At 36.3% G+C, this 26,348-nt stretch overlaps 1 protein-coding gene across 11 annotated transcripts in view; it reads left to right on the top strand.

Moving 5' to 3' along the window:
- The window catches only part of ANGPT1 (angiopoietin 1), a 356,306-nt gene that overhangs the window by 236,110 nt on the left and 93,848 nt on the right, over window positions 1-26,348 (top strand). For all 11 annotated transcript variants that reach the window (XM_072774221.1, XM_072774222.1, XM_072774223.1 and 8 more), the window contains one exon: window positions 22,745-22,900. In XM_072774221.1, coding sequence (XP_072630322.1) covers window positions 22,745-22,900 — 156 coding nt within the window. The remainder of the gene's footprint in view (window positions 1-22,744; window positions 22,901-26,348) is intronic.

Genomic DNA, 26,348 nt, shown 5'->3' with positions numbered 1-26,348 from the left:
TTTTTCCTGAAAGTCTAAGCTGTTTCCAAAGGAAAAGTGAGACATTTGAAGAAATCTAACCAGTCTTTCAGTCCATCAGAAATTAATGATGCACTAAAAATTGTATTTAAGAAAGCCTCTGGAAAGGAAAACTTCAATCAGGGTAGAATATATCAAGCTTTTTTTTTTTTTTTTCATACTCAAGTGGTAAACAGTATCTTTTTGGAGAGGAAATGCTTCTATGAATTATCTCTCATGAACAACACATTTCACCCGGTAAATCTATGTCTCATTTCATCTTCCAACACTGCAAACATAATTATACTCAGACACAACATCAGTGCATCTGCTGTCTAATTCCCAGAGTGGTCAGTTGTCTATTTTTCATGTTCTAGCATATTGCAAAATTCAACCTCTGGATTTTAAATATGGTGCTGTGACTTACAAACACATTGGCAAAAAGACAGTGTTCCTTCAAAATTCACATTACTTTCTGCAGATCTCTCCAAATGCATTCTCCTATTCATGAAGAATATTTTGTACTTGACTAAAAATAGTGTTGAAGTTAATTCCCACTTAAGAGAGTAGGGAATTGAGATACTGAAAAGAACAGTTAGGAAATGGAAAAGGATTTACGCTTTGTCAAAGAGGCCATTTTTAGCACCTTATCACAGCAACAACAGAAGCACTTTGTAAATTTAGTTTTGACAGCATTGGGATTATCACTTTCTCTATCTAAGATAAACTTTAGTATGCATTCACATTACCATTTATATAAATACCTCCAACATATTAAGCATGATAATAAAGTAATTCACATGGAAATCACATGTGATAGTTTATAAGGCCTTTGCAATACTTTATTATTATCCCCATGTTAAAGATGAGGAAACTGAGGCAGAGAAATTGAGCGGTACACCTAGGTCATGCAAATACCTGGCAGAGTTCACAATCAAGTTCCTGTTTTCTGGTTGGTGCCAAAAGTGTACATATATATATATATCTCACAGAAAAACAGAGAAAAATATGTATAGTGTGGTGAGCTGTTAACGAAGATGAAAGTATCTTTTGTTGTTTCCATTTCACTCAAGAGCAATTGAGGGTCAGAGACTTGGATTCAAATGACTGAATCTCTATGAAGCCTTCTTTTCTCTGGGGCGTGGTCTTTAAAGAGAAGAAATTTTAGAAGATAGCAAGCAGCCTTGATGCTTTCCAGTTTTTGCAGTGTGTAATGTGTTTGTGTTTTGTAAATATGGCTGAATTTTAGTTATCTGATAAGTTAAATAATAGAATTTAAAAAAGGTTACAATAAAATTAGGGGTTTCAATCTCTGCCTTTTATTCAAGAATGCAGAGTAAGAATTAGGCAAACACATTTGGTTTTATGGTATGATTGCAATTTTAGAAGTACCAGAAGAATGGTCACCTCCTAAGTAAGCCCACAACATTTCCAGAAATTATTTTCTTATATCCTCTTAGGAAACTCAAATGCATACTTGCTCAGAAACATAGCAATTATTTATATTAGTGGTTCTCAATTGGGCATAATCTTGACTCCCAGTGGACATTTAGCAATGTCTGGAAATATTTTTGATTGTTCCAGCCAAGGGTGCTAGTAGCATCTAGTGGGTGGAGGTCAGCAGTGCTGCTAGACATCCTGTAATTTACAGGATGCTCTCTCACAAACTCACACATAACAAAATGGAGCCCTCAATGTCAAATACTGAAGTTGAAAAATTGTATTTAAATTTATAAATAATGAACAACAAATCTACCATCATAAAACAGGTTAGATTTTTTTTTCTAGGAATTTTAGTTTTGGTCCATATGACATGGGTAAGGTACATGTATTTCAATTACAAAATCTTCATTTCAGCTTATAATGCTCCCTATGATCCAAAAAGTCAGGATTTCACTGACTAAGCAAGTATCATTTAGAAAAATTAGCCAGAAGAGCAATAAGTTGAAAATCATTCGTTCATGCTTTTGTGTAAATTAATGCAATGAGAAGTCATTGTGGGGCAAAGCAGACCTGGGCCCTTTCCAAGAGACTGCTTATAACATGGCCTTCCCCAGAATGATGAGAGAGAGAGAGAGAAAGAGAGAGCGAGACCAAGATGGAAGCTGTGGTGTCTTTTATTGAAGTGACATGTCATCTCTCCTGCCATATTCTGTTGGCCACACAGACCACTCCAGTAGAATACAGGAAAGGGACTACACAAGAAAATGCATATCAGAAGGAGAGGATCATTGAACCATCTTAGAGGCTGATTACAACACTAATGTTGCTTTTAATTCAGTAACCAGCTAGAATTCATCCTAATGGAGTGTCTAAATATAGCAATACACAGGAAACTCTGCAATTGGTCACTTATAATAATGACAGCTAGCTCTGCTGAAAAAAAATGAACCCATGTTGTAAGAAAAACTACATTGAGTTTATAGTAGATATGCACAATGATCTTAAAGACAAAACAAAATATGTTAGGTTCTGCTAGTTTCTGTATTGTACATAAATAGCTTTTTGTGCTAATTTAGTCAGAATTCTTTTGGCTTTTTGGTGGTATAACAAGTATAATTCTGAGTATGATTTGGAAAGGATTGACTGCTAATCCCTGCTCTTCCATCTCCTGGCTGTACTACCAGAGCCAAGTTCTCATCTCAGATGCCTCCTCCATGAAATAGCTATAACAGGACTCATCTCTGATGTTTGCTTTGAGGACTGAATGCTAGGATGTGGACAAACTATTCAGCATATTGCCTCACACAAGATGAGAATATAATAAATAGTAGTTATGAATATCAGCTGTAATCCAGTGTTTTTAAACTAAATATCATGATTCAGGTTGTGAAACTAAAAAATTGGTTGAATCAAATCTTCCTGTACAAATGAAATCAGATATCAGAGTCTTAGAGGGTCAGAAACCTGGCTTTTACTTTTTACTGTATTGCTGGAGTAAATATAGTTTCATGAAACTTTTGTTTCTTATTTGAGTGCACATGTAAACTTGTGCACGGGTGCGTGCGTGTGTGTGTGTGTGTGTGTGTGTGTGTTGTGTTTGTTTCCTCTTCCTAGGGGTTACAGTAAAAAAAAGAGAGAGAGAGAGGGACAGAGAGAGAGAGAGGGAGGGAGAGAGAGAGAGAGAGAGAGAGACGTGATTCTAACCTGTGTTTTCACCTGAGGAGAACAAACCTTATTCTGTTCTTGTGATTGTGTCTCTCTGAGTACTCTTAAGTATTTTAATGCCTTTTGTTGGAGAGTCTCTTCCTGTCTAGAATCCCATTTAAAGTTGAGATCCCAAAATGCATAGTGCTGTGACCTTTCCATGTTATATCATTAGACAAGGGAAGGACAAGGTTCAGTGCTTCTGCCCAGTAGCACAGTAGTTTTCAGATGCATTAATGGTAAATGACACAGGAAGCTCAGAAATCCCAATGGACTTTCTTTTCTGGAATCTTTTATATAGCAAGCATCCATAAGGACTTTTTAAGTTGTGTGATTAAATGAAGAAGTGCTAAGGCCCTGAGGTTTCTGAAGTTCTGAACATTAATCTATCTTAAGGAGGTACTGCTTCTCATGGAGGAAATAACCACTTATGGCCTTTTGTTGTCAAGTTTGCCAAATGTCCAATAGTGAACCATTTAAGTAAATTTTCTTTTTGTTGTTTTAATGTCATATTTTCTTTGACTTAAATTTTTATTGATAGTTATTATCAGTGACTTGAAATTCTTGATCTTCAATTTATCAGTTTATCAGAAAACAAAACAGTATTATTATTTTCCAGGTTCCCATTATCCTAAGTAGAGTGATTAATACTTTTATAATGTGAACAATTTCATACTTTAATTTGTTTGCTTTGAAGTCAGATGTTCAGCTAGTTACATTAACTATAATGTTTAAAATGTTAAAGCAAAAAGCTGTCTCTTTTTTTCCTCTTTTATAATCTTCCCCCTATCCCGCCCTCCCCTCCTCCCACCACACAGTGTTTTTATGAAGGACATCTGGGCGATTTATTCATTATAGTCTCTCACTTTGTTCATTGCTGGCCTAGGAATTCAGAGTCTAATCATCATTAAAATCATAATTATAGATATTTCTGGGTTAAAATTACTCAAGGAGAACATTCTCTCTCAAGGCTTGAAACAACTAGCACATGTTGTATATGAGGTTTCTCTATACCCTGTGGCTATAAAGTCTGGAGGAATTATTGAATATATATAATAAATGGCTTTCTGACATTACATTAAAATACAATAAAATACTATTATTTGTTCCTCGACATTTTGGACACCATATAGTACATAGATTCCTGAGAGTATAACAGGAAAGATACTTTACAATTCTTTAAGAATGAAGGTTGGCAATACTCTTAACATTAGGCAAGCAGTAGTATCAGGAATCAGCAACGTACTGTAATAAACCCTTAATCTTTATATGGATATGGTTTACAAAATATTTTCATTTTAGCTTTACAAAATTGCTTTGACATAGTATCAGTACATTTACTTTACAGATGGAGAAACCAAGGCTTAGAATAGTTAAATGACTTCTTCATAGTCACAAAGTGTTAGGAAGCTAGACCTTTAAGAATGAATCCCTCATGATTTTTCTTTAGTCCTTAAACCATTCTATGATGTCAGTATATTATTATTCTCATTTTCTCCATGCAGAAGCCGAAGCACAGAGAAGGAAAGCAACTTGCTCAAAATCCTACAGCTAATCAGTTGTCAGCCCAGAGCTGTAAGAGTCCAAAGCTTCCTCTTTTTTCTCACTTCTCTGCCTGTTTTCATATGCTGCTTCTCACATGCCTGTGAATCTGCATTTGGTAAAAGAAAGAATCCAGTGGCTAATTTTAACAATTCTCTTCTTACTGAATGAATACATATATTCATTCATATGTATATAAAGTTACAACGGAAAATTCACACTTCTTTTACTAAATTTTTCAAACTGCTTCTCCCAACCTGGCTCCAGATCAAAATAGAAGTATCTGTCATTTGCATAGCATCTTACAGACAGCCAAATGTTTTCACACACTTCATTTGCTTGTTACAATAAACTTATGAGATACTTAGGATAGGTAGAATTAGCAGGGTGATTTTACTAATCAAGACAAGTAAAAGACTGTAAAGTTTACATGGCCGATAAAGTGAAAAAAACAACAACAAATCAATCAAGTCTCCTGATGACACATTCTGGGAGTCCTCTGCAATGCTACTCTAAATGTCTTTAGGTGCCCAGCACCCCACAAGATTCTGCCCACCTGTGAATTCACCAAAACCTTTCTCCCACTTCAACAGAGTCAAGTAGATCATAACAAATCTTAGCTTTTGATACGAGAGGTCCTTACAACTGGGCTGATGGGCGTGGAGTGTAGTAGCACAATCATAGACTGGGTTCGGGCAAGGTGGGTGAGAATTCTGGGTCTGCAGAAAACAAATGTATGAGTTCCTGATACGATTGGTGATTTTCCAACAAACCCACCTGACTTCTTAACTATAACTGTGCTGTGGCATGAGAATCCTTGGCTTTAAGAAGTAAAGAATGTAGGGCAGCCCGGGTGGCTCAGAGGTTTGGCACTGCCTTTGGCCCAGGGCGTGATCCTGGAGTCCCGGGATCAAGTCCCACGTGGGGGTCCCAGCATGGAGCCCATTTCTCCCTCTGCCTGTGTCTCTGCCTCTCTTTCTCTCCGTGTCTCTCACAAATAAATAAATAAAATCTTAAAAAAAAAAAAAAGAAATCAAGAATGTAAAAGCCTCAAGTGATATCCCAGGATATATAAAATTTGGACTTCACGGTTTCCTAAAAATAATAATGTTGATATGATTTTAATATAAAAAAGGTCATGATGAAACTGAATGCTGAGAGCTGCCAGCTCTTAGTAGGATTGCACATCAGGACAGATAAGCTGATGAGTATGTGCTTCTTCCAAGTTATGTTTGTGCTCAGTCATGTTGAGTTAACTCTGCAGTTCTTCTCTATGAGTATATAGAAAAAATTGTCATGGATCTCATAAACTTGGAGTATATGCTTCACAATCGTGTGCAGGCTATTTCTGTTCTAACAGTTACTACTGTCTAATAACATAGTTGGCTTTCTCACTGAGACAGGGACTAGGCAAGAACTGTATCTTTCATGTCTCTATTTCTTCATGGCACCTGGTCTATTAATATAGAACATAAAAACATGGCTCAGTGGACATTTACTGAACTATGTTCATCCCATATAAGAAAATATAAAACTGTATATACTATATAAACATACATAATTACACTCTCACATCTGTGTGTGTACCTGTATGTCTCTGTCATTATCTGTGTGTGTACCTGTATGTCTCTGTCATTATCTGATCTACTATTCTGTAATTTTACACTGGCTTGATAAAACATGGCATTTTCAAGGGGAAACAATTAGTCTACTATTTATCCCATATATATGTATATGAATGTATATATGTATATATTAATGTATTCCAATTCGATATTCTATATAAATATATGTACCTGCAAAATTTCTGTAAGTATATTTAGCTGTAAGTACTTTTGACAACTAAAAATTATGTTATGTGTATTTTGCCACAACTTATTTATTTATTTATTTTTAATTTTTTAAATTGGAGTTCAATTTGCCAACATATAGCATAACACCCTGCTCATCCTGCCAAGTGCCCCCCTCATTGCCCATCACCCAGTCACCCCAACCCCCCACCCACTTCCCCTTCCACTACCCCTTGTTCATTTCCCAGTTAGGTATCTCTCATGTTTTGTCACCCTCACTGATATTTTCACTCATTTTCTCTCCTTTCCCTTTATTCCCTTTCACTATTTTTTATAAACCCCAAATGAATGAGAACATATAATGTTTGTCCTTCTCCAACTGACTTATTTCACTCAGAATAATACCCTCCAGGTCCCTCCACGTCGAAGCAAATAGTGGGTATTTGTCATTTCTAATGGCTGAGTAATATTCCATTGTATACATAGACCACATCTTCTTTATCCATTCATCTTTTGATGGACACCAAGGTTCCTTCCACAGTTTGGCTATTGTGGACGTTGCTGCTATAAACATTGGGGTGCAGGTGTCCCGGCGTTTCACTGCATCTGTATCTTTGGGGTAAATCCCCAGCAGTGCAATTGCTGGGTCGTAGGGCAGGTCTATTTTTAACTCTTTGAGGAACCTCCATACAGTTTTCCAGAGTGGCTGCACCAGTTCACATTCCCACCAACAGTGCAGGAGGGTTCCCCTTTCTCCACATCCTCTCCAACATTTGTGGTTTCCTGCCTTGTTAATTTTCACCCTTCTCACTGGTGTGAGGTGGTATCTCATTGTGGTTTTGATTTGTATTTCCCTGATGGCCAGTGATGCGGAGCATTTTCTCATGTGCATGTTGGCCATGTCTATGTCTTCCTCTGTGAGATTTCTGTTCATGTCTTTTGCCCATTTCATGATTGGATTGTTTGTTTCTTTGGTGTTGAGTTGAATAAGTTCTTTATAGATCTTGGAAACTAGCCCTTTATCTGATACGTCATTTGCAAATATCTTCTCCCATTCTGTAGGTTGTCTTTTAGTTTTGTTGACTGTATCCTTTGCTGTGCAGAAGCTTCTTATCTTGATGAAGTCCCAATAGTTCATTTTTGCTTTTGTTTCTCTTGCCTTCATGGATGTATCTTGCAAGAAGTTGCTGTGGCCAAGTTCAAAAAGGGTGTTGCCTGTGTTCTCCTCGAGGGTTTTTTTTTTTTTTAAGATTTTATTTATTAAAAAAAAAAAAGATTTTATTTATTTATTCATGAGAGACACACAGAGATAGGGGGGCAGAGACATAGGCAGAGGGAGAAGCGGACTCCATGCAGGGAGCCTGATGTGGGAGAAGCAGACTCCATGCAGGGAGCCCAATGTGGAACTCGATCCCGAGTCTCCAGGATCATGCCCTGGGCTGAAGGCAGTGCTTAAACCGCTGAGCCACCCGGGCTGCCCCTCCTCGAGGGTTTTGATGGAATCTTGTCTCACATTTAGATCTTTCATCCATTTTGAGTTTATCTTTACAACTAAAAATTTTTTAGCAAAATGTATTTCAGTTTTGCAGTTTCAATGTAGATATAGTTCAGTATGTTTTAATTTATAACCTAGAAAACATTTATTCTGAAAAGGAAAAAAGTTTGTTTGAAGATTTTTAATAAGATTTTATTTATTTACTTGAGAAAGAGAGAGAGAGAGAGACAGTGATTACACAGGGAGAGGGGGAGGGAGAAATAGACTCACCACTGAGTGGGAGCCTGATGTTGGACTGGATCCCAGGACCCCGAGATCATGACCTGAGCTAAAGGCAGATGCTCAACCACCTGAGCCACCCAGGCGCCCCTGTTTAAAGATTATTGATAAAATTTTGTTTGGTAAGCTATTTTTTAAGTCATAATGGTAGGGTACACTCTAGGTATGAGAATAAGTTTTCAGAATGAGTATTCACTTGACATTTGTGTTTGAAAGGATGATGGTGTAATGAACAGGAGAACAAGCATGATACTAATCCATATGCCATATGAAGATAATATCTCTGTGTTGGTTGAATAAATGAAAGAAAATACTTTTCAGCAAAGATAGTTAATTAGGCCATAAATAGCATATCATCATAAGCTGAAGAATGAATAAGTCACCTCATCGTAATAAATAATTACTTTATGCATGGTTTAGGAAGGCCTCAAAGGGCCAACTACATATTGATCCAATCATTCTGTCAATATTCCTAACCGTGATAGTGGTGAAAGAGATTTTTCATTGTATTTAAAAAAGGGAGAACAAGTGAATGAAGAGTTTTTTGTTTGTTTGTTTGTTTGTTTGTTTTTAACCATTGGAAGGCGATAGGCAAAAGTTTGGTGCCCCGAAACTGGCGGCAATGACTTAGGATCAAGACAGCTTATATTAATATCTAAAAGGACAAGGGATGCCTGGGTGGCTCAAGAGTTGAGTGTCTGCCTTGGGCTCAGGCCATGATCCTGGGTCCAGGGATCTGCCTATGTCTCTACCTCTATCTCAGTGTCTCTCATGAATAAATAAATAAAATCTTAAAAAAAAAATATATCTCAAAGGACCAGGAGTTTTATCCATCCTGGCTGAAGGCTTGACACTGTACTTAAAATGATGGGTTAGCCAAACAATACTTCAGCTGGACAGATCTGGGGAGGAAATGGCCCATTTGTGATCCTTGCAGTAACCAAGTTGCTGAGGCAGACTTCAGTGGAAAGAGAACGGATCTGGGCATCAGACAGACTGAAGTTTTAATACCAGCTTCAGCACTTGGTCTCTATGACTCTGATCACATTTTTTAATTTCTCAGCACTTCTACCATTTTATCGGTATGAGATAGTAACAATGTCTATTCCAAAGGATCACTGTGAGGATTTTAAGGAAAGTATATAAATACCTTGGATCATTGGCTGACATACAGACGTGCTCAGTAGATAATGGCTATTGTTATAGGCTTTCCACAAAACCTTTCCCCTTCAGAATAGACTACCTGAGTTTGTTTCTGCTCTTTTGTTTTCTTTTACCGTTTTCTTTAGTTCTCATAAAGCCAGGGATAAGGGGCAGGGCTAGAGGAGATAAACCAGTGAAACCAATGGGGCATGTCTGTGGATCACAGTCTGTTTTCCAGGTTTGCTCTGACCACACCACTACTGAATTGCCAGGTGTTTAGAAGTTTCCCACTAAGCGAATGCATTCTAAGCATATTTTTATCTTTCTCTCCTTTTTTTTCTGAATATAAAATTAAATTCTCATTTTTTAAGAAAGTGGAAAATAGCCATTTCAAGAAGAAAATAAAATTCACCTGTATTCCCATCAGCCAGATAGGCACTGTTCATAATTCAGTGTTTTTCTTTTTCCAATACATACAAACGTGTCTGAATACATTTATCGTAATTGAGAACATATTAAATAAATATACCATTTTATATACTGCTTACTATGTTAAACAGAAAGGTTTTTGGATTTTGGGGGTTTTTTGTTTCTTTTTTTTTAAGTCATGGAATGCTGGTACATTTTAGTTCCTTTGTGCCTTAAAATCTAGACTATATAATCTTTTCAATGGAAGCCTACCTGGGAAGTTGGAAGGGCTGCCTTTATAACCATGCTCATGGTTATTTTAAAATTTTAATTTAGTAACTTGTGTTTGAGGACTACAGAACTAATTTTTAGTTCTGGTAAGTTGTTTTCTTGTTTCTCTTCCTTTCTCAACCCCCTAATTGCTCTTGCTGGGAAATAACTATTTGCTAAAGATAAAAATTATTTGTACAGATTCTTGAGATAGATTCTATAAACAAGACAATATTGATCACACAGCTTTCCTTCCGCTCCTTAGAGAAGAAATCCTAGGGGTTTTGTGAGATGCTGAGAAATAATTTGCTTCTTCTTAGAACTCAGGTTAATGGGTTTATAGTTTGTACTCCTCTCTTCAGAGGAAGTTAGGCCTTGGAGTACAAGACTATTATATTAGCAGTTGAAATTATGAAACCTGAGCCAGTCCCATAGTTCATAATAAAACTACACTGCCTATACACATCTTAATCTTAAAAACACAATGTTGATTAAAAAATGAAAGAGTTGAATAAACCATATGATAAGGTAACATTTTTATAAATCTTGAAAATATGCTAGACAATACAGTTTATTATTTTGTGTGTATACCTGTGTAGTATAAGTCCATATCAATTTCAAGATAACGGTTAATTTTGGTGTGTATATGGAGAGTGCTTATGTTGTCTATGCAATATTTTATTTCTTACTAAAAAAAAAATTCAAAGCGAAGATCCTAAATCTTGATGGGAGCTTCATGATATCTGATATTTCTAAATTCCAAGATTTTAGACTTCATAATAAATCAGACCAGTCTTTTTTCAGTTATGGAAGATATTGAATGGTCATTGTTTTGTGGGGATGGGAATGAAACCAGAAGGAAAACTGTGAGGTGATCTACAGCTCCCAAAACTAGATTAGTGAATCTTTAAAAGGGCTTTTTGCAAAATCCCTCCAGCAATATATATGGTAATGAGAGCAGGTATTTTAACAGTTATTTATGCTTAGTTTCATTCTCCCTCATGATATGTGGTTAATTCTAAGAGGGACTAATTCACTGTAATGGTAATTTGGGCTCCCTTCCAATAGCACTTGAGATACAACAAGCATCAGCAAGGCACCAAAGTGGTCTTTGTGAAAGAAGAAACACTGCCCAGTGTCTGTAGTCCTTGATGCAAATGAAGAAAAATAGGGATTTCATATCACTTATAAAATGTTAGCAATCTCTGTCCCTTTCTTAGGCTTTGAATAACTGTTTCCATCCTAATAATCTTTCTAGTTCTTGGACCAAGGGTAATTTAAATAAGAACTACTCAACAAATATTATTCAGGAAAAGTTAGACCTCACACATAATACTTTGGAATGTTTATTATACAATGACATTGACAGTTTTATGCCTGTACAAACTTATTGTATGTTCCATTGAGTAATCCGTAATCCCACACACACGCACACACGTATGTGCTTACACACACACACACATATATAATTTTACCATTGATTTTGCCTTGCTTTAGCAGATGAAAGACAGATAATTCTTAAAAAAGCAACCCAACATTTAGGAGACTGATGGAAGAGAAGGAAGATGAATACATCAACTTTATCTCAGGGAAAGAAGCAGCATATATGGAAAGATAATAGCCAAAAAAGTCAGAATGTTAAACAGAGGGGTTTTATTGGAACAGGGTCATATTTTAAGTGCTAATACCTTACAATTTCATATAAAGTACAAGAGTAAAATGACAGCAATTTTCTACCTAGTAGTGGTATTCCTGAAAAATCTATAAATCTCTTGATTATTAAGGCTTTTATACTTCTGTTACTATGTTTATTATGTCATGTGCTAAGTATTTAAATTGCATGAACTGGCCTACAGTATTTAATGCAGGAGTTTTTCTTTAAAGATGAATATTGTAGGGACATCTGAGTGGCTCAGTGGTTCAGAGGTGCCTTCAGCTTAGGGTATATTCCCAGAATCCAGGATTGAGTCCCACATCGGGCTCCTTGTGGGGAACCTGCTTCTCCCTCTGCCTGTGTCTCTGCCTCTCTCTCTCTCTCTCTTTCTGTGTGTGTCTCTCATGAATAAATAAATAAATAAATAAATAAATAAATAAATCTTTTTTTAAAGAGTTGAATATTGTAAACTACTTGTTTGCATCACTGTCATTTTTCATATGAGAAAAAGAATATAGATTGCAGAAGATGTTTCTTAGAATTATCTTGGAGAGTCTATTATATCCCATCAACCCTCCACAGCTTACTGTCTGCTAGAGTGGTCACTAGTTAAAATGTCAAAGCTTTCTTTCTTTCTTTTTTTTTATAATAAATTTATTTTTTATTGGTGTTCAATTTGCCAATACACAGAATAACACCCAGTGCTCATCCCGTCAAGTGCCCCCCTCAGTGCCCGTCACCCAGTCACCCCCACCCCCTGCCCTCCTCCCCTTCCACCACCCCTAGTTCGTTTCCCAGAGTTAGGAGTCTTTATGTTCTGTCTCCCTTTCTGATATTTCCCACACATTTCTTCTCCCTTCCCTTCTATTCCCTTTCACTATTATTTATATTCCCCAAATGAATGAGAACATATAAGTTTGTCCTTCTCCGATTGACTTATTTCACTCCGCATAATACCCTCCAGTTCCATCCATGTTGAAGCAAATGGTGGGTATTTGTCACTTCTAATGGCTGAGTAATATTCCATTGTATACATAAACCACATCTTCTTTATCCATTCATCTTTCGATGGACACCGAGGCTCTTTCTTAAGTGAATCAGAATGTATTTTATGTAGCATGCAAGGAGTTAGACTTCATTCCAGATAAGCAAGAAACTGAAAAAAAAAAAATCATTTAAAGGGAGATACGTTTTCAATTTTCTGTTTCAAACAGTATATTTCTTATTTTATAAGTTATCACTTTTAATTGATATAAAAACAATTTGTACAAAGTTGCTTTGTGGCTCATCCATTTTCTCTAAGTGTAAATTCAGAATTTCCGAAAGAAGGCTCTCGGTTGTTAGATAGAATACTCTAGCTGTTCATGACTGTTTAACAGCTATTATCTATAGTGATTAAATTTAACATAAAATATAACTCATCCAAGGGAAAGTAATGCATCGGTGATTTTAAGTGGACCTTTAATGAAACTACAGTGAAATGACAAGATATGAGTGGAGAATCTGACGCACACACAGGTTGGGAATAGGGGAATATATGTGTATGAGAGCATGGGTACAAGTAAATACATACACACACACACACACACACATGCTTATGTGTGTTATTAAAGGCTGAACTTTATGCTTAGTGTATTTGAAAATACAGTAAAGTGCAAAGAAATTATCTGCCTGAGCCTACAAAATGAATCTGATATCTGATGATATTAAAAATCTCATGGCATGTTTTTGCCATGTGTGTGGCCTCCAAAGGCATGCTTCTGACCAATTTATCTCTTGATTTCCTGAACAGCACATTCCAGGAGGTGTTCAGGAACATCATCTTGCCTAAGCAAGCATAGCTCCTTGCATGCTGGAGCTATGGAGGTGGTCAGGAATGTCATCCTGCCTAAGCAAGCACAGCTCCTTGCATGCTGTCTTAGTCTTTCTGGCTTCCTCTTTATCCTCCATCCTCCAGGTTTTTCAGGCCAGATTTTTGTGTGTTAAGGCAGATGTAAGAAATGGAATCCCTCTCTGCCATATTCATTTAAGATTGACTCTGGGAAGACTTCCTTGATTCCCTCACTTAGAGGATTCATTTCTTCCTTCATCCTACCCCATTAGACAGGCAAGTTGGCAGACATTTGTACCCTTATTCTGGCACTTTTAACATATTTGTATTACAGGTAGTCTTAAGCAATAGAACCAAGTTTTATTCATTCTTTTTCTTCCATTGTATAGCTCAGTGATTAAAACATGGTTAGTTTTCATTGTGTTTGCTAGATTTTGCTTAATTTAAATAATTACCAAAAAAATAAATAATTACCTATAACAAGATGATTGAGAAAAGTAGGGAAGGTACAGTTAGACAAGATGGGGTTATGTGGTCCAGTAAGTGAGGGTATGTGTCTTCAGATGGATCTACTTTTACATCTTTACATTGGTCCCATTGACATTAAGAAAGGCATCATGAATAATTGATGCTGTGATATTTTGTACTTTCAGAAACAAACGTAATTAGGCTAAGCTCACAACTGGAGGCTGAGTATTTTAATATACCAGTTCATTGATTCGTGTATTGTTTTAATTTATTTAAATTTACTTGAGGGGCACCTGGCTGGCTCAGTCAGTAGAATATGCAACTCTTGATCTCAGGGTGGTGAGTTCAAGCCCCATATTGGGTATAGAATTTACCTAAAAATTTTGTTTTTAAATTTTATTCTAATTTATTTATTTACTTAGTGCCAGGCATTAAGTGATACCAAGATGAACAGTTGTTTGCCCTTAAGGAGCTTAAGGTGTACTAAAGACAATGCTATTATGAAGAAAAAGAGGCACAGGATGCTCTAGAAGTAGAAGGGAAAAGGGTGCCTAGGTGGCTTAATTGGTTAAGCATCTGACTCTTGATTTTGGCTCAGGTCATAATCTTAGGGTTATAAAATGGAGCCCCACGACAGACGCCAAGCTCAGTAGGGAGTCTGCTTGGGATTCTCTCTCTCCTGTTCCCTTTCCCTCTGCCCTTCTACACCTCTCTCTCTCTCATAAATAAATAAATAAATAAATAAATAAATAAATAAATAAATAAATAAAATTAAAAAGTACAAAGGAAGGATGTTACAGAGAGGAGAGTCATGAAAAGTTTCCTTGAGGAGGAACAATTTGAATTTAGTTTTGAAAAACAGGACCTAGCCCATTTAAAGGGAAGATGAGATAGAAAAGGAACATTCCAGTTAGAATAAAGCCATGTGCAAAGGCATGGAAACAAAAGAAAATAATGTGTGTTTAGAAAAATAATTTGATGTGACTGGAGCATAGAGTACAAGTAGGGAGAAGGAAGCTAAATACAGATCATAAAAATTCTTCTATGCTGATTAAGGGGTTGTGACTTTGCAGGTAGTGGAAATCACTGGAAGTCAAATTTAAGCAGTGGTGTGATGAAGACAGATTTATACTTTAGATAGATCCCTCTGGTTATGCCATGGGTAATGGCCTGGAGGATACCTGGAGTCAGGAGAGCAGTTATAAGGCCAAAAAAAATTCACAAGAAAAATGACAGGAGTCTGACCTAAGTCAGTGCCCAGGAGAATAAAGAGATATGGTAGGGTGAAAGAGAAGTGGGAAGAGGGATAGACCCAGGCACTCTTCAAGAGATGAACCAACACAGTCTGGTGCTAATTGGATGGTGAAAATGAAGGCAAAGAATAGAAAAGATGACTCCCTGTGGCTTGGATGAATGGGCAGGTGATTGTGGAGCCCTTCGTTAAAATAAGAAACATAGGAAAAAAGCCAGGTTGTGTTGGTGAAAGACAAAGAGTATATTTTGGACAGAATGGTGCCTGGAGATTAAGGAAATCCGAAATTCTAGCTTTTTATATTAAAACAGATGTGCTTGCTATGGAAACTTGATCCAAGGCTTTTGTATAGTGTTCCTATACCACAGTTTCCTAATTGCCATTAAAGATATGTATTATACATGCTACAGATGTAGATATATACATCCATATTTCAGTTTTCTATAATTAAAATCTTTCATACTCTAATACTTTAAAAGGGAAATTTTAAATCAAGGAATTTGAGAGCTTCAAACATTAGAAATAATCTAATCCAGACCTTCATTTCATAGATGCAGATCTGAAACCCAAATTGTTTAAGTAACTTGCCCAAGTTTATGGAGTAAATCAACAATAGTACCTGGATTAAAATCCAGATAACCTGACTCCTGACTGAGTGTGCTTTTTATATACCATCTGCCTTTAAGGACATATAAAGGGAAAAGTTAAGCAGGCACTCATTTTTCAAATATCATGACTCAGAATTTTTTTTTTTGGGATGTAAGGAGAATGTAAGTGAAGGTGAGTGTAAAAGAGGGGTTCCAGGTTAGTAAAGTGTGTTTTGGCATAGGAAACATCTCATTCATTTATATAAAAAGAGAATGACTTTCCTGGGTCTTGACCCAACTCTGGGTTGTATATGTGATGGACCACTTTTTGGTAGACCACAAAAGTGTGGTCTTAAAAGAGTTGTAACCAAGAAAAATTATTGCAGAAGAATTTGTTCATATGATATATTCTGGCTTGCTCTTGATAGCTTAACTTCTCCCTGTGCCTCAGTGACAGTGTTGCTACTGTTCTGTTGGAAGTGATATAACAAATTGTCCCCTCACATTATTGTCAATAGCTGAGAGCTTCTCCCTGTCAAACAGAAATAATAATATTTATAGGAAGAAATACAGTCAAAGGTAAAGTCCATCAGAGAATTTACCAACTCTATTGAAATGACTCATCTATACATCTCTATTTCCTGCAAGACACATCTCTTTGTATACATAATATCTGGTATCAGGCTTAGTACGTAGGATGCATTTATCACACATTTGCTAGAACTAAACTGACATGATGCAGAGTTAATAATCCTGAACCAGTTTTAGACTCTGACCCTAGTTTTTGCCACTTGGGAGATGCATAGAAAGAATAAAATCAGGAGGATGCTGAGGCTTGGTGACTGACGAGCAGCCAGCTGGTGGATATCCATGCTGGGGGTAAGTGTGGAGTCCAGAAAACAAAGTCAATACCCTGAAAACTAATGGAGGATGAATTGGTATTATAAAATGGGGGCCTTAAATCAGGAGCCTACAGAAGTGAAGCAAGTAGCAGGAAGCAAGGAATTGGGAAAAAAGGGTGGCCAATAATACTGGCAGCCATTATTGTTGGCTCAGCTTGATGATGTAAGTCTGAGTTTCCCACACACTGAAGGGACACAGCCTGACATCTGACATTAATTAATTGTTTCACCTTGCTTTCTGTAACCTCTCTGAATATCAGTTAACCTCATCTATAAGATGAGATTAGGGGAGCTTATAATATTTAATGTCTCTTCTAGCTTGTTTATTCTTCTAATGGTTTTCTTTCTGCCATAAATAGTAAATGCTCCTTCAGACACCAAAATAAGAAATGGGATTCATGTCATGCATATCAGTACAGAAACTATTTCAAATGTCAGCTAAATAGATCTGTTGTCTAAAGAGACAATTGTACTTTACCATTTGGTAAAAGAAGCAGTATACTGGAAGATCTAATAATAGAAATTCTTGCAAACAGTGTATTTGGCCTAAGCCATTTTTTTTATAAAACCATAAACCTAGATGTAGTTATATTTTCAATATTGCCACTGATTTATGAAACAATGATATTAGATAAAACTATCAATGTTTAAGACATTTTTTGCATTGTTTTACCTTTTTATTGCTTTCCCATATTTACCCTTTCACTTTATTTCATGGTTGCTTTGCCATAACTGAGTGATACCATATGTACCAGCATTCAATGAGAGTCCACTTAATCTACAACATATTTTAAGTGAACAATGCCTTTGTCAATTTTTATAGGGCTTAAAATGTTTTTTTTTCCTTAAGAATTACACGGAGAAATTCTATTTTTTGTGCTTTAAGATATGCTGTTGTTTGAGAGCCCTTGAAGTGAAATGATAGAGAATGCATTTCATATGCAAGACATGTCATAATATCACACAGATTTTGATTTTCTCAGGAACATGAAGCAGCAAGAATTTTGAAGACCCAGTAAGAAGACTTTCAGAAACTGTCTCAGTATGGAAAATGATAACATGAATTCTCTAGTAGTCATTGGGCAAAAGACATGGGCAAGTGATTTATGAGTGAAGTACAAATGACTGATAATCTTGACTTCTTTTCTTTATTTATTTAAAAATGCAACTTGTCACACAGTTGGCTGTATGTTTGCTTTCTTACCACCTATAACATTTCCCAGAATAGAATAACCATCAATCTATAGAAATGATTAAATTAAAAAAAAAAGAAAAATCACCTATCTTTGAACAAGTTTCTCCTCATCTGTTCAGTAGCCTTCATTTTATGTATTTCCTGCATAAATATTATATGTTACTGGAATTTGTCTATGACATTAGTGGTACTGTGCTTGTGCTTGATGAGTGACTGTCCTTTAGAATGGAGCACAACCTGCAGGGCCATTTAGCCTCTTTCAAAGCAATCTACCAACTTTTTCACCCACTCATTGTGTGATCATAGACAATTTATTTTAACTTCCCTTATTCTATTTCCTTATCAGTGAAATGAGGAAATAATATAGTGCCTAGACTGTTAACAAAGAATCAGTCAGGTACATACCTAACCTTAGTAGAGGCTTAGCATGTTGCTGTTGTTGTTATTCTCTTTGTTATATTTTAGAATAGCTTGCAAGAAATAGAGTGGGTAGAAGAAAACAAACATGTTATATATTGCATACTAAGAAAAAAATGTAGGAACTGATGAAAGAATTTTTTAATGACTCATTGTATTAAACATGCTAGCAAAGTAAACTTTCCGCATCATTGGCCCTAGAGCCTCTAGTCCCTTCAAATTGACTTGGCCTCCAATATGGTAAAGCAGAATGAGGTCATCACCCTGTAATGATGCATGTTTTTCTCAAAGGAATGAGTAAATTAATTCTCAGTGAACTGACTAAAAAGGAAATCAGTCATTATTTAATCAGTCAACCAACCCAACCAATAACAGAGCAGTTCCCCCAAATCTGAGGCTAGTGGAACATCAAAAGGTAGAATTGAGTCCTTGCTTTTATCTCTGTCAAGTCTCTGAGCTCCATCTCTTAAACCATAAGGTAGAGTCAATATTCCCCATGTATGGTTGGTGTAAGAATCGAGTCAATGTGTATGACAGATTTTTATAAACACTAAATCACTTTACAAATTTAACATGATTTCTGTGCTTAAACATCATTCATTGTTCATTCATTGTATCTCATTGTTCATTATCTCATTATCTCATTGTTCATTATCTCATATCTTGCTGATCTTTTGACCAGTACTTTTATCTGGAGTCAAACACTGAGAATGGCAATAGAGTCAAATAATTTTATGATTCAAATTGGGAGACCCCTACTTTATAATTTATTAGGTCTGTGGTCAGCAACTTCTAAGCTTCAAATTGATATCTTAGATGTTTCTAAAATATTAAAACTTGGAGTAGCCATCATATTCTGTGTACATATTTTTAAAACCGGTAGGGAATATATGAAGACAATTGAATTTGTTACAAATTTCTTCTGAACCTGGCTGATATGACACATATCAATATGTATTTCACAGTTATACATCTACAGAGGAATGTTTAGAGATAAGATCAAAGTAGCCATCCTTATTAATCACACATTGTGTATTGCCTTCTGCCTCCCTCGTCAGCCTTTTAAATCAACTACATCTGGTTTTTGGTTCTTAAATGTGCCATTATCTTTTGCATTAAAAGGCAGTTACTCCAAGAGAGAGCAGCCCCACTTGATTAAAAAATAATTAACTAGAGTTATAGACATGTTACTAATCACGGCAGCCCAAATAAGAATTTTAGTATAGGTAAGAGACCTACTATATTGCTACAACAGGTCAGCAGAATTGGGATGAATGCCTACATAAAGCAGCTCTTTTATTTTGCTGGTGTTAACTTCACAGAAAAAAAAAAAAGCATTAATACAGAATAGATAGAAGCTAACAAAGATAGGATCACAAAGAAGTAGCTGAACCTTGATGTACTAACCCTGTCCCAGATGGTGTCCTCCTTTATGGAGAATGAAACACATGATTATATTACACCCAGAGCAAGTTAAGCTCTGGGAAATAACTCCCACTAACCAACTGCATAAGAAATTGGTATATAAGGATGCCTAGCTAGCTCAGTTGGTAGAACATGCAACTCTTAATTTCAGGATTATGAGTTCAAGCCCACATTGGGCATAGAGCCTACCTAAGGTGGGGGGGGAAGAAAGAAAGAAATTGATATATAATTATCAGGCAGATCTTTATTGGAGCTCACTTATCAGTGAATTGTCTCTCAGTAGAGAAATCTACGTGGGAAACCAAGTTGTTATTTGAACTTTCTTGATAAGCACGGTGTGTGACACTGAATAAGTTTGGTGATCTAAATCACTGCTATTCAAGGAAATTGTTTTCATTTTGCAAACAAGGTAAGAAACTTCAGAATGAATGTGAGCAAAAGCTTTAGAGCATCATTTTCTTCATTGAGAATGTCTTACTCCTATACACAGATACAAGCACACACATGTACATACTATATTTGTAGAAACAGTGTGCTTTGCGACATAGATAATTTGAAGTCTGGCACAATTTCTTCATTTCATGACAGACTGTTCACAAACAGGTCTCATATACGCAGTTATTCTGTGGACCACACTTTGAGAAGCACTGGTCTTTGCCTAAGTCAGAATTACATTGGGAAGATTTTAAGATATATAGTTGTTTAGTATATACCCTTGAAAATTCTGATTCGAAGCTCTGGTATGTCATACATTCATCTGCATTTTAAAAATGCTTCTCATTTAATTTTGATAAATATACAAGGTTGAGGAGCTACACAATAAAATGCACAGAGTAATTAAATAGTGCTAAGCTGAATAGGTCAGAGATTGAGCACATGGATTTTGGCATTGGGAGTTGAGTTATTGTTTCTTTTGGGTACATTGCTGTGGATTTTCTAGGCCTCAGTAGTCTCATTTATAAAGCAGCTGTAACAATACCTACCACGTAAACTTGTTGTAAGGTTTAAGTGCTGTTATAAAGAGAAAGCACTTAGTTCAGAGCCTACCACATAGACAATTGATAAATGCCAGCTATATATGGTGGGTATTAACCCATGATGGAGATTTACCTGTCATTTTTGATAATATACCCTTTCACAATTTCCCCCCCAAAAGTTAAAAGATACAGATACAGTTAAATGATACAGAATCCAAAACAACAGATATCTGATGCTTTGACCTATCCTTGTTTCCACCACCTTTCCATCATTGTTTGAATATTCTAGCGCAATTGGAATAAACCCAAGTTAGAGACCTTACATTTTGTCAAGATAATTTATAGATATTTATTCTAACCTATGTTGTATTTGTTTCCTAATAAATGTTTGTAGGTTGATTTTCCCCCCTCTACTTCTAATCTAAACATAAAGAATGAAGGAGAGTTACTTTATATTGACCAAGAACATAGTCAGAATTTATTAATAACAATATGAGTTTGATTCTGACCTTTCGTTTTCTTTCACTTGGGGCAGATTTATGTTTGATAAATAGAAATAAGCAAAAGATGGTGTTAGAAAGTGAGTTGCCAAACTTTCACAAAGGGGAATTTAGTTTTAGATTATATTTATTACATGACAATAATGTTTCTATGGATTATAAAATAGTGGATCTATTATGGTTCACTAAATCAGTAAAAATCACGTAGCTGTTAATGATTTGGAACCCGGTTTGTGAAGCACAACTTGGCAGAGCTATCAAGTGGTTAAGAGTGTTGGTATGAAAGTTAAGGACTTCAGTATTGAAATCCAAGTCTGGCTGTTTTTGTGGTGTGTGGCCTTGGACCTGACTTCTCTGGGATGCAGTTTCCCCATATATGTGTAATTGGGTAATAAAATGTAGTCACCACACAGTGTGTGTGTATGTGGGGGCGGGGAGGATGGTGGATTGAGTTCACTGACAGGAAGGTGTAGGCTTCTTCTATATTTTTCTAACAGTGCTTATGCTCAACTTTATTCTCTCTGGTGTCTAGCAGCCTCCCTCCCAGTAAGTCACGTAATAATTCTTCCAGGCCCCCATGGAACAATTTATTTTACAACCATAGTATTCTCTAAGATGGCACCATAGAGGACTAAATGTTACCCAAGGTGAGGAGGGTAAATGCTGCATTATGGGTTATACTTTCCCAGTGCCTTTTTTTTTCTTTCTTTCTTTCTTTCTTTCTTTCTTTCTTTCTTTCTTTCTTTTTTTTTTTTTTTTTTTTTAGCTTTCCAAGGAGCACAGAGAATGGTTTTAGCTGGCTCTGTGGCTCTGCAACCCATTTAGTATATTGTTGCCTACACTTTACCATTCCCTTAAAAGCTGTGTTTTGGGCATCTGCCCTCCTCCCACTGCTTGTGTAATTCCCCTAACCTAGCATGGTCTTTTACTTTTCATTACAGAAATGAAAGCAGGAGGCCGAATTTCTCTCAAAGATGACTGATCAGTATGGTACAAGGAAAAGACCAGAGAACCAAGACTGATTTAAATATCGTGCAAACACTGCTGCATTCTTGCTGGGTGACCTTGGGCTCATCAATTGACCTTTGTCTAATTCTGTTTCCTCAGCTACAAATAAAACAAACAAACAAAAAACCCCATAAAAAAACAATGAGGCCATCCGTGCCTCACTCACATCTTTGCTGTGAGGGTTGAAGGAGTTGTAGAAAACATGAAAGCACTATCCACGTACAAATTTTCATTATCATTGTCATGATTATATCTATGTATCGGTATATTAGGAGTTTGTTAGCCACTAGATTCCTGTGTGCTCTGCTCCCATTTTCCCAACTCCCAGAAATGCAGAGGATCCCTGCCAGATGGCTAATTTGCCAGCTGTGTCTTGTTTTGTCATTGTAAATATTACATGCTCCAACTGAGAGACTTTGCTTATAATGTAGTATGTTTTGTCCTTTATCTCCTGCAGATTGAGAATTACATTGTGGAAAATATGAAGTCGGAGATGGCCCAGATACAGCAGAATGCAGTTCAGAACCACACGGCCACCATGCTGGAGATAGGAACCAGCCTCCTCTCTCAGACTGCAGAGCAGACCAGAAAGCTGACAGATGTTGAGACCCAGGTACACCCCTGGGCCAGAGTCGACAAACTCTTAACTGAGAAGATTTTTTCCCCTTTAGCTTTCTCCATAAACACAGAGCACATTTCATCACTGAGATTGGGGAAACATATACATTTTTGTTTATTGGTAATAACAACAATGACTGCTTGACGTGCTATGCATGTTTCTTTTATTTAACGAGGATTGGTATATTTAGCTTTGCATGTTTGCAAAAACAGGACTGGCAAAGGGCTTAATCAGCATTGAAATTCAAACAAACACCGCAGCTACCAACTGTGATATGATATGTGTCAAACAGAATAGCCATTTGGGTCAAATTGGTGCCTTTGATGTACATTTTTGACCTGTCCTGTTTCATCTCTAGTAAGACACTAGCCACAAAGGCACCTGCAGAGGTTTGGTGCATTCAGGAGACAAGCAGGAAAATCCAAATGAACTGATCAGCAATGTGTAGATTCTTTTATTCATGATTTTATGAGAAGTCAATTAAAACTCATTTTACAGTCATACTAATCTCAGTACATATTAGTAAAATGCCCTTTAATCATCAGTCACAAACCTAGCGTTACAGTTTAGTGGAAATATTTTTGATGATATGAAGATGATCTCTCGGTCCCCTTTGCACTATGGAAATGGTTATTTAATTTACCATTCTGAAACCCAGAGGATAAGTGTATCTCAGTGTAACTGATTTCTGGAAGCAAAGCTGAAATATATTGTTAAAAGACAAACTGAGGCACATCAGAATTTTCAAGACTTTATTTGGGCATCCATCAACTCATAATGAGCAGCACTTAGCTCAAAGTGGTTAGGAGAACTCTACTGTGGGAGCTAAGGGAAAGGCTTGAATAGAGAAGATACAGAAGCAAAGCAAAGCAATGATTTGACTGACTGTAGCCAGTTGCCTTATTTGAGGGATCCTGGTTGGCTGTAATTGATTGTTTTTGACTTTTATTTGCTTGGATTTAAATGTACTGACTTTGCTTTAGGCTTTGGTTTACTTATGTAGGTTACCAAGGCATTAGAGCCACCTCAGTCTAATGGCCTCCTTGTTTAAATTAATTTTAATAATATAATTCAAAAACAAGATGCAACCCTATTTCTATTTTATTTCATTTCTGTTAATGGTGTCATAGATCATATAATGATATTTAAATATAAATAACAATGACAGTTTATATGGATACAGAATTATATATTATACAAGCAACTTTCCCAGGTACAAATGATTTTTATGAAAACCATTTAAAGCTGACAGAGGTCAGAAAAGTTTGAACAGTTTTCTTATATTGGTATAGCTAGTGAACTGAATCTGGCACTCAGGTGGGGGCATTCTCAATTTTTTGCTTTTCTATCCCTTTTGATTAGTAATGCTAATAATTAGACTAATTAAATAATAATTTAAATGTGGATTATACTGGAGAAGTGGATCACATGGACTTTGGAAAATATTTTTCGCCGCACCCTATTATCAGATAACCATAGGCAATGAGAAAGGGAAGACTACATATTATAACTAAAAAGTCTGAGACTTTATTTAATCATTTATCATCAAACGAAGCAAGCTTGGTGATCTGCAAACATGGACTTCTGGTAGTATAAGTGATAGTTTATTTTCTCTTATTTTTATAAGAACAGAATTTCTCACCATCTTCTACAAAGCATTCTGCATATTCAAAAACTGGAGCAACACAGTTAGTACTACCATACTTGAGTGAACAGTTGAAATTTTTATTCATTTATGTTATAAGATTGAATGACCTACATGACAGGGGTTTATTTTTTCTATCCCCCAAATCGTTTTGATTTGTTTTTGTTCTCTTTCCACCTAGGAATTGGAGTTGTGTATGTTGGAATGGGGGGAATCCCACCATCAGCATATTAATCTCCACAAACTGTTAAGATGCATGCTATGTAAGATTTTAAGAGATAACAACTTGTTCTGGATCCTTAAGGCTAAGAGATAGGTACTTTATGGAAAAGAGTACAGAAAATTCATAGGAAAAAAAAACCTGTCTGTGGGGAACAGCTAAAACTAAATAGTCATTAGAGGCCAATAAAAATTTATTAGATGCACCAAGAAAAATTTTAAGACAGCTAAAACCTGGAAAATATCTTAAAAATCACAAATCTATCAGAACTTGCCATGAGGGGGAGGTAGAGAAGGAAGACAATGGCTCAGACCAACTATGTCCTACATTAAGAAGTAAATCCTGAGTGTTCATCTTCATTTTAATGTCTTCCAATTGTCTGTGCTATCTGTATAGCTGTCATGCTCCAAAACATTTTCATGCAAATGTATATACATGTGTTATTTAGTTGACCCTTTGCAACAGAACATGTTCTATTTAGACATGACCATTTAGGGGCACTCAAGTATGGATGCAGGGGCAAATTTACAAAATGAATCCTAAATTATTCCTTAATCTAAATGCACTCTATTCTTTTATATTAAGTATTTTTTATAAAGAAGGACCAGTAGATCCTTTTGTGCTATGCAGGTATGCTCCTAGGTTTTTGCTCCCATATTAATCCTATTTTGTTTCACATAGGTATGTGTTGCTTTTCATAAACTGATTTCCAGTTCTCAGTTAGTTTGGGAACTTTTTAAATTTTTTTTTTAATTTTTATGATAGTCACACACACACAGAGAGAGAGAGAGAGAGAGAGAGGCAGAGACATAGGCAGAGGGAGAAGCAGGCTCCATGCACCGGGAGCCCGACATGGGATTCGATCCCAGGTCTCCAGGATCGCACCCTGGGCCAAAGGCAGGCACCAAACCACTGCGCCACCCAGGGTTCCCAGTTTGGGAACTTATAACAATGGTTTTGTGACATATTTTTGTGTTCTAACTTTTACATGATGATTGGTGTTATAAAGATAAGTAGCTTAGTGCTTTCTGGTCCTCTCTCTAGACCTTCTAGACTTGAACGTAACAAAAGGTAGCCAAAACATGATTTTACTGTAATGCATTTAAAAATACTTGTGTGTTCAGTAAGCATCATAATCAGATAAGAAACAGATAATGAGCACATCTAAATAACCCTGCCAGCCACTGTGGTGAGAATTAGGTGTCAGCACCTGATACCTGTACCTTCCTCCTTAGTCTCGCTTGCAGGGTTTTTCTCACTCTGTTATCAGTTAGTGCCAACATCTCCTTTACTTCCAGGTCTTCTTTCTGAATATGCCCTATGAGGGAGTTAGTTTCAGACATCATTATGTCCCTTCTTGTCACCTAAGTCCATTTCTGGCTTCTACCTCAGGCCAATTTTGATTAGAGATGTCCTAATAGATAAGCTCCATTAAGTTTCACCTCTAATAATTGGTGTTCAGCTTTGTTCTAAGCAATTTCATATATATTAGCTATTTAGTAATTTAATAAAAATTGTATGGGGTAGGTACTATCACCATCCCTCATTTAAAGGTGTGAAAACTGAAATCTAGAGAG

Source organism: Canis lupus, chromosome 14 (genome assembly GCF_048164855.1).
Source record: "Canis lupus baileyi chromosome 14, mCanLup2.hap1, whole genome shotgun sequence".
In the NCBI taxonomy this organism is placed as follows: domain Eukaryota; kingdom Metazoa; phylum Chordata; class Mammalia; order Carnivora; family Canidae; genus Canis; species Canis lupus.
The sequence above is the reverse complement of the archived record's forward strand: the minus strand, read 5'-3'. Positions and strand labels throughout refer to the sequence as shown.